Here is a 9,386-nt window from a genome sequence, read left to right as displayed (position 1 = left end):
GTGGGACAGCAAAGAATTTGACGACTGTGTGATTTTGAATTGTATCAAAGAAAAAGTAGTAGAGAAGAGAATTGGCGCACAGAGCTTTACGCTGAATTTCTTCAAAATTTTCAAAATCCCCAAAGAGTAATAAAGCGCTTATATCATTGTATACGACCTTATGCCACCTACAACAAGCTAGCCAAAAAAAAGGCATCATTTGAAGACCTCTGAGCATTCAAACTTGTCGAGCTAGGTTGAAGAAGGGATATATAACTAACTGCATTTAAAATAGCGAAAGCGCATCAACAATTTTCAGCCAGTTGATCGTGAATGAATAAACAAAAGACACAGTCACGGACAGTTGCATTTCACTACGTGAGAATTAATACATTTACAGGTAAAATTAATGTTTTATCCGGGATTAAGTTTTTCTTTCATTTCACGTGTACTTATGAAGCAATCCTTATTGGTAACGTGTCTACGAAATAAGTTCGTGCAGTTTTCGGGGACCCCGTGTAAAAACACTCAATCTTTAAAGTGGCTGAATTGATCTAGCATAGTTGTTTCTTTGAGAGAGTTTGAAAGTTTTGCGTCTATATTGCTGGCTATTTCTCTCTCTCTCTCTCTCTCTCCCCTCAGTTCCATTGAGTAGTTTCAAAGAATATGGATCGTTTTATTTAGAGAGGTGAAAAGTCAGAATAAGCAATGACAATTGATAGTCGAACATTGCCAAGACGATGTACTTCTTCCGAAGCAAAGAAAGAGGAAACATGAGGGCTTACACTCTCAAAACTCAGTACCTATGGAAACTTAGAGAGAAGATAGATCAGTTGAAAACTGCTCCAAGGATCAACACTGAGTTCAGAGTCAGTGAAGTCTCATAGCGACGGAGTTGAATAACGGTTCTACCAAGTCTCTTTGAAGGTGAAGTAATTATAAACACGCACTCCATATATTTAGGTAGTCAAAATGGTTGTTCGATTGATAGACGGGGAGACTGATGATTTGGAATTGATGTACAATCAAGAGGAAGAAGAAGATGTTGGCTCACCTGCTGAATCTGACACTAAAGTACAGTTTGGCACTTGAATGAGAAGTTATGCAAGATTCTGCTTGGGATGTAATTACTGCGAAAGCTTTTTGTTTCTTTTTAATTTGTATTGTGAATGTTAGAAGATCTTGTGATCTCGTATGGGATTTGAGATGTCGGGGTAAAAGTTGCATTGGCGTAGAAAGTGAAATATGTTTAAATAACCAATCTCTGAATACATATAAAAGATGCATTATTCCAAGTGAAAATTCCCTCTTTATATCTTCGATATTCTGACCGGTAGTTGCTGCATATTTCTATGACATTACTTGTCAATGTCTAAAATATATGTTCTATTCTGCGGCTCTTTGGATCATAGTTTGTCGCCTTATGCAGATCCTGCCAGGTTCAGTTGAATGCACCTCTCCTTCATGGCAAGACCAACTCTACAATTTGGATGGAACTTGATTGTCTTCTCCGTCAACAACGGCATAGACCTCAGATTCAAATTTTGCGATATATGGAACAACATATTCATCCATATATGGCAATACTTGCACAGCAAAAAACCCACCAATTCCATTCTTGAAATCAATCCAATACAGCAAATTTGCCAATCCACCCCAATATAAAGTTCCCTTGGGTCTACCACTTGGCAATTGATTCGAATTGTATGCATTTCCAGTGAGTGTCCATCCATCTTGCAGTTTACCTGGCGCATCATCATCCACAAAATTGTGTGCCAATCCAACGAATTCCAACTCAACATTTTCAGGTAAATGATTCTGTACCGCATATTCAACTGTCTTTTCTGACAAGATTCTCTTGTTGCCATCGGGACTGTAGCCAAAATTTAACCAAACTCGTATAAACTTCAAATAATCTCCAACTGTTCCAAAACATCCTTGACCACCCAAATCCAAATTAGGGTTCAAAGGTAAGCCGAACTTTTCTTGCAACTTCAATGTACCATCTTGCTTTCTATAGTGAACTCGATTCATATTATCGTAGCTATTCTGATGGAATGCACATGAGCTCATACCAATCGGGTCAAAAATCTCCTTTTTCAAAAACTCCCCCAATTTCTGACCCGATATTTTTTCAATAACAAAACCCAACCAATCGATACTATGTCCATACATCCAATTTGTACCTGGTTCAAACACCAATGGTGTCTTGTGTAAGAAAAACTCTAAAGTCGGGTTCGCTGCATCTAATCTTGGTTTCCCTTTTGTGATCAAGGTAAAATAATCAGGATGGATAAACCCATATGAGAAACCAGCTGTGTGTGTCATCAAATGTCTTGCTGTTACTTGAGTCTTGGGTAACAGCAAAGGCTTTTTGAAGTCACCTGTTTTCTTGTCAACAATTCCTGGCTCGAGAACCCCAACTGTGGAAATTTCAGGAAAGTACTTTGACACTGGAGTATCTAAATCCAATTGACCCCTCTCATACAATATCAAAGCCCCCATAACTGTCAACGATTTAGTACAAGAATAAAACGCGTATAAGTGATCATTGGTTGAAGGCTGCTTGGTATCGAGATTTGTTACTCCTTTAGTATTGAGGTAAACGGTTTTGTCCTTCTGCGTTACTCCAATAGTACATGCTGGTGCCACAAGAGGCGGTTCTTCGCTTTGTTTGGAAGTTGTAACGTCCTCGAGTATCACATCAAGGCGTTTGTTTAATTTGTTGAGATCACTATTGGAAAATGTCATGGTAGCTATGTGAAAGATTGCGCTATGAGTGCTAGAGAAGCCCAAGATAACGAGTGTCAAGCTTTTATCTACTTCCAAAAATGAAGTTCTGAAATAGGCCAGGTGATGCTCGGATTTAAGTATCAACTATTTTATTTTTTGCATGTGCAGAGGTTATTGTTCCCCCCCCCCTCTCTTTCCCCTCCACCCCCACACTGTCAAACAAAAGAAGCAATTTTAGCGGATTTATTACATATGATGGCGCTACCTGTAAGTAATAAAGAATGCAACAAGTACATGTCACCAAAGCTGAAGTGGTTACTTCACTCTACTACATATTAGAAAAACACACCCCAACGAAAAGATCTTTATAAATTCAAAAAGCTTACCTAGTTTTTACTTCCTCAAGCAGTTTTATTCTTGTGTAGAAAACGTCTTTGCTCTGGTTTGTTCCTAATCCGACAATTTTTTTCTTTTATTTTTTGCAGCTTTTAAATAACAAAATAAACTATGCCCATCAATTTTATCCCAAAGTTTTCTCAAGGAAAGCTCTAGTTCCATTGCTCCACTTCCAACTTCCCACTTCACACTTCTAAACAAGCCAAATGTTTCTCTTGAAACTCATCACTGTGTTTCTAACAGCTTCATGCTTCATATCAGCTAATGTACATCCAATAACAATCCACGGACACTACTTTGTCAACAGTGTCACCAAAGAGCCAGTACGTCTTAGCTGAACTATAATATATTATCGCGTACATATATATATATGCACACATGTGCTAACCTATTTTCTTCTAGTTTTATATCAAGGGAATAGACTACCAGCCAGGAGGCTCATCCGCAGTTTCCAAAATCAAGGATCCATTATCTGATCCCGTCCAATGTGCCAGGGATATCATATTGTTTCAAGAGCTAGGAATCAACGTATGTACAACTTGTGTTGATCAAAAGACGCAATAGACAAGTAAATCTCCCATACTAACATGTTCATCTACTTTGTTGAAGACTATCCGCATCTATTCAGTAAACCCCGACTTGAATCATGATAAATGTATGACAATGCTAGCATCAGCAGGAATGTATTTGGTTCTAGACGTGAATTCACCCTTGCCCAATCACCATTTGAATAGGTATGAACCATGGACCAGTTACAATTTGTTTTACTTTGAAAATGTATTCAAAATCGTCCAACAATTTTCATTTTACAACAACACGTTGGGCTTTGTTGCTGGTAATGAAGTCATCAATGATCCCATCTCTGCATCTGTATCAGCACCATACATCAAAGCGGTTGTGAGGGATATCAAGAGCTACATCAACAAGAACTCCCCTCGGCCTATACCTGTTGGATACTCTGCTGCTGATGATTTGAACTATCGAATCCCGCTTGCCAAGTATCTCGAATGTGCCGATCATAACTTGATGGAAAGTGTTGATTTCTATGGAGTAAACTCATACCAATGGTGCGGTGATCAAACTTTCTACAGTAGTGGATACAATATCTTGGTGAACGACTATAAGGGGTACACCAAGCCAGTGTTTTTCTCCGAATACGGATGTAATGAGGTCTTGCCAAGAAACTTTGATGAGGTCCCAGTTTTGTACACAAATGACATGATAGATGTGTTCAATGGCGGATTGATTTATGAATTCACTCAAGAGGCAAACAATTACGGTCTTGTGGAAATATTGCGCAATGGTGATGTCAAATTATTGAGGGACTTTCTGCAATTGAAACATAAATTCGACTCAATCCCAGAATTGGATTACAACTTTATTGTCGAGGCGATGAAGAAGAATGCCAAAGAAATACAATCGCGGATCAAGCAGTCTCAGTCAACGATTCCAAGATGCAACGACGTGTATCCCAACTTGGATATCTCAAAAGGAGTTCCAGAGACAATTGTTGATATTATGATTGACACTGGAGTGCATGTTGAACGTGGAAAATTTGTGCATTTGGACAAGAGTGAATTGCAAACAAGTAGGGTCTTTTATCAGCCAAATGGCGAAGTGTACAATACCATTCATGAAATAGATGTGGTCGTGGACTTTGAAATTGAAGACAGTAGCAGGATTGATGACAAAGAGCTGCTGGAAAGGAGCACATATGATGCCCCACACAAAACGAATGATGGTGAAAAACAAACCGCAGATAAAGCTCACGAGTCACTGAAACACAAGAGTCAAGAAACAACGCCTCCAAATGAGCTGCAGCATGATGGGGACTACTGGAAAAATGATGACAAGGACCATGAAGCAAAACCCAATGTAATTGTGGATACTATCCATAAAGTAACCGATTCAGTTAAAAGCTTTTGGACTAGTATTTTTACATAAATTGTTGTACATCAATTTATTCGTGATACATGAAGCACAATTGACTAATCTTGTACTTGAAATGCCCAGAAAACTGACATCAAATTAGCACCACCACCATTTATTATCCTCCTCTTTACTCTAATCGTATTCTGAAACAGTGTGTAGATCAACAGCATCATGCAGTTGTATCTTCAAATTGTTATCTTGCAATTCCAATGGCTTCAAGAAGATTTCCCACTCTTGGCGTGTCAATGTTTCAATCAATTTATCCAGTTGTTGTTTCTTGAATCCGCATTTTTTGCAAGTGTTTACTCTCACTGGGGTTTTCTTCAATGTAATAATCAAGTTGGGGATAAAGGAGACATACTTGATAAACGTCTCAAAGTTATTCGTCGGGGGCTCTATCCAGGAATCAACATCCTCGTGCAAATCGTCGTGTTTGAGATAGTTGAATAAATCGAAATTCTTCAACACTAGCGTCTTCATATTGGCATAACCTCCTCCTCCTGAGCACAAGAGACGAAAGAAGGGATTAAATTTGGTAAAGTTAAACTCTCCATTCAAGTAAAAAACACTGGAGTTCAAATCAAGTATCAATGTGTTCAACTTGTTGTTGAGCTTGACCAAATCAATCAAAGAAAGTTGCATTGAGCTGGTGAGCCCTTGTAATTCCAAAACCGACACATCTTTAAACAATGGACTGGGTGATTTGACTTTTTTTATGGAATATGAACAAGACTGAAACACCACTTTCTCAACCTTGATATTAACATTAATGGGTTGATCAATGATAAAGTCAACCAAGTGCAACTCATCGATGGAGTCAAAATATTCGCAAAATAACGACAAGTGTATATCTTTTAGCGGAATAGACCAGCCCGATTGTGGTCTCAATACCAATTTCCCGAGCCGTCTTTTCCTCTTTGTCACTTTACGCTTAAATAAACTCGTTGATGTTTTTTGTTTGAAATCTAAAGGAAATGCAAATTCGGGAGCAATCTCAATAAACCGCACACATTTTAACCCATAAGCATGACTGAACAAGCTCTTCAATGTGGATAAGAACTCTGTATAACTCAATGTGTCCTTGGTTCGACTGTTTGACTCCACTGCATAACTGCCTGCTATATTGATGCTCTGGTTTGACGTTTTCTTCACTTGAGGGTTGACAAAAGTGACAGTCTCAAGATAGTTGATCTTGCTACTGACTTCTGTGGTTAAATGGTGACTGGCAAATTTAAAAAACTCCTCAGATGTCTTGAACTGAATTTCACGATAAATGAAATACTTGCACACAATATGATAAAAGTTTCGACAGACTCTTGCCACTGGTAGCAAAGGTTGTTTATCGGAATGTAAAGATCGGAATATTCGTAGTAGTATTTCCATGGGTAAGGAATGTAAATGTAGTGTAGGATAATTGATGGCTTCTTTTTTGTTGGGGAACCTATTGTTCAGCTTCCGGCCAATAAGCTGATACTTTTTCATAGTCTTTTCTCTACTTAGAAAGGTGGTTGCCGTCAATCTGGATGGGGGAAAATAGAAAAGTGTACATTCAATATGGCAATGAATGTGGTGAAGTAATGATTGTTGAAGATTTTACGAAAGAATGACCCGTATCTGTCAATCTGACCACAAAAATCTTTTTAGTGCGTAAGGCTTTTACCAACACTCTATTGTTTACAGTGCGGGTTGTAGACCAAAATGAGCTACCGCCTTCTTCAACCCCTTCTTTCTTTTTTGGTGCAAATTCTCCACTTACAAGATCTTGTTTCAACGGTATCATGCAATCATCCACCTGGTTGGAGAGGCAACAACAAGCCATCCCCCCACACAATAAAGAACTTAAAGAAGAAGAAGAAGAAGAAGGAGAAGAAGGAGAAGAAGAAGTGTATTTATACTCAATTACGGAGACGACTCAACTCATCGAGACTCTATATTCCACTCTCCTACTATAAAGCTACTTACGCATCCTGGTTTTCATCTCATTGTACGCACGTCGCAACTGAACGTATCCCAAGTGAATCTTTCCAATGAAATGATCAGCCAACCGTCTATCGTTATCTAGTCGAGACAAATACGCACCACATCCATCACACACTTGCAATTTTTGCTGCGAGGTTTGACCGACATTCTCAATCACATTCCTTGCTTGCTTACTAGCAACTTCTCTTTCCTTGGACTTTTGGTTCAACTTAATCGACAAGTCAATAATTTTCAAAGTTTGATCCTCCAGCTCACTCTGGTTCAACTTGATCAAATAATTCAACTCCTGAATCATCAACCCAATCTCTATATCCAACTCGTCTAGATCCTTTGTGATCTGGGCAATCTTTTCTTTCTCCTCCGGGGTGTGTTCCAATCTCTTTTGCGCCACAGATATAGTCCGATCAAGATCTCGTATGTACGTCTGTAGAATGTCAAAGTACTCAGCCTCCATTTCAGGGAAGTTTTGACCCAATTTCCTTGTCTTGTACTCATACTCCAATTTGTGTTTCTGTAGATGTAGGCTGGGACACTTGCCCAAGTCAGATTTGGTCCCTACGAATAGATCGTGAGGGCAAATACCCACCACAAATGCCTTGCATACTTGTGGTGATGTCATGTCAGGATCTCGATAATGTCGTATTGACAGCAGCTGCGAATGTCTCCCCATTAGCTGTTCAATCTGCCTTCGCTGCTCTTCTGCCATGATATGAATTGGTTATTCGAAACGTTAGGTGTTTGTTGCTGTTGGGTGTCGTTTGAAGAGATGAATTTGTATCGTGATTATTGTGCACCTTTTGCTTTTTTTGTTTTTTTTTTTTTCTTTTTCTCTGTTCTTATGTCTACGAAATCAATTAAAAATATCGATACATATACAAAAGATATAGTATACGTAAAATCTATTCCTGCTTCTCCTGTTTTTCCTTAGTAATTTCAACATCCTCAAAGCCCTCTGGTTTTAAATCACCTGAACCAATCTTTTCCTTGGAAACATAACCTAATGCACTCAATCTTTCAGGTAAGATTGGGTGCGAGTAATGGAATGAGGAGTACAACCAGTCGGCATTCATACTTGACAAGTTCTTGTTTGACAACTTGATCAAAGATCTACTTAATTCCTCGGAGTATCCGCAATCATATGCATATTTGTCAGCATCGTATTCGTGTTTTCTCGACACCAAATTTTGAACAAAAGTCAAGACACACTCCAATGGCTGCAAGATGTCACTAAAAAGCATGAGACCAATCAAGATTGGCTGTTGGCTGTAGAATCCAAATGAGGCGTACAAAGATTTGTTATTTACAAAAGCTGAGAACAAGGAAAAGATTATGAAAAAATGGGCCTGTTGCATGGCAAGCATTTTGGGAATATGGTTCAATCTCCAATGGCCAATTTCATGCGCCAACACCGCAACCGTTTCCTCAGTTGTGTTATGCTCAATCAAAGTGTCGAATAAAACAATTTGTTTACTCCATGGTAAACCAGTAAAGTAAGCATTCGAATGGGAAGAACGTTTTGATCCATCAATGACTTGCAACTTTTGTAATGGGAATTTCTGTGCTGAGGCCAAGGCTTCAATAGCTGTCTTTAATTCTCCATCTTCCAACGGGGTGAATTTGTTGAATAAAGGCATTATCAAAGTAGGAACAATCGTCATCGCAACCAAGTTCACAAACAAAAAGAATCCCATCAAGTAGAAAATGAAAGAGTTGCCAAAATAGTCGATAATCTTCAACACACCAGCAATAACTGGAGATCCCAAAACGAGAGTAAGCGCAATACCTTTCAACTTGTCAGTAATCCACAATCCAATCGTTTGCTTGTTGAAACCATATTTTTCTTCCAAGACAAAATTACTATAATAACTCAAGGGCAAACCAACAATGGTGCTAATCACCAGGAAATTGAACACGAAAAGAATTGATTGAGTAATGACACCGCCCATGAATTTGGGCAAGAGGAAACTTATCGCATCCATAACAGCTCCACTTTTAGTCCAAAGTTTGGGCAAAAAGTCATAGTGCAAAATCGCCAAGTTTTGCAACAAGCCAAACGTGGATGAAAAAATGGAAAATTTCGCTTTTGAACGGGAATATTTCTGTGATTTGTCAAAAGTGGCTTGATCTACTTCTGCTTTTATGGATGCCGGTGGCGATTTGTTCTTTAAGACCTGGTACTGTCTATAATCGAGATAAGTTTCAAACACATATTGACCAACTGTAAATCCGGCAATGATCAACTTCCAATTGATTTTGGGACTATCTAAGAATGACAATGACTGGTTGCTGAGGTTAGTAATTAATTTCTAATGGGCTAGATAGGGTAGTTGCCTCAACATACATCTACTATTGAAACCATGGTCTTT

The 9,386-nt window shown here is 38.7% G+C and overlaps 5 protein-coding genes across 5 annotated transcripts; 1 reads left to right on the top strand and 4 right to left on the bottom strand. All coding sequences in view use genetic code 12, as the record gives it.

The window, feature by feature from the left end:
• Positions 1-1,458: 1,458 nt before the first annotated feature.
• On the bottom strand, positions 1,459-2,730 carry KGF57_004082 (uncharacterized protein; the record flags this gene model as incomplete). The annotated part of the gene is made up of 1 exon (XM_051753567.1): positions 1,459-2,730. One exon carries the CDS (start codon positions 2,728-2,730, stop codon positions 1,459-1,461), a length of 1,272 nt encoding a protein of 423 aa, XP_051607503.1.
• A 584-nt stretch (positions 2,731-3,314) lies between these two features.
• Positions 3,315-5,052, top strand: PHR3 (1,3-beta-glucanosyltransferase; the record flags this gene model as incomplete). The annotated part of the gene is made up of 3 exons (XM_051753566.1): positions 3,315-3,338; positions 3,511-3,636; positions 3,718-5,052. The coding sequence occupies 3 exons, from the start codon at positions 3,315-3,317 to the stop codon at positions 5,050-5,052; spliced, it is 1,485 nt and encodes a 494-aa protein (XP_051607502.1).
• A 120-nt stretch (positions 5,053-5,172) lies between these two features.
• KGF57_004080 (uncharacterized protein) lies at positions 5,173-6,423 on the bottom strand (the record flags this gene model as incomplete). Its single annotated transcript, XM_051753565.1, has 1 exon — positions 5,173-6,423. One exon carries the CDS (start codon positions 6,421-6,423, stop codon positions 5,173-5,175), a length of 1,251 nt encoding a protein of 416 aa, XP_051607501.1.
• A 571-nt stretch (positions 6,424-6,994) lies between these two features.
• EXM2 (Exm2p) lies at positions 6,995-7,726 on the bottom strand (the record flags this gene model as incomplete). Its single annotated transcript, XM_051753564.1, has 1 exon — positions 6,995-7,726. The coding sequence occupies one exon, from the start codon at positions 7,724-7,726 to the stop codon at positions 6,995-6,997; it is 732 nt and encodes a 243-aa protein (XP_051607500.1).
• Positions 7,727-7,919: 193 nt separating this feature from the next.
• On the bottom strand, positions 7,920-9,379 carry STE24 (zinc metalloprotease; the record flags this gene model as incomplete). The annotated part of the gene is made up of 2 exons (XM_051753563.1): positions 7,920-9,299; positions 9,362-9,379. 2 exons carry the CDS (start codon positions 9,377-9,379, stop codon positions 7,920-7,922), a joined length of 1,398 nt encoding a protein of 465 aa, XP_051607499.1.
• Between the last annotated feature and the right edge of the window lie 7 nt (positions 9,380-9,386).

Source organism: Candida theae (genome assembly GCF_024610275.1).
Source record: "Candida theae strain CBS 12239 chromosome Unknown scaffold23, whole genome shotgun sequence".
Classification (NCBI taxonomy): Eukaryota; Fungi; Ascomycota; class Pichiomycetes; order Serinales; family Debaryomycetaceae; genus Lodderomyces; species Lodderomyces theae.
This window is presented reverse-complemented; position numbering and strand designations above follow the sequence as displayed.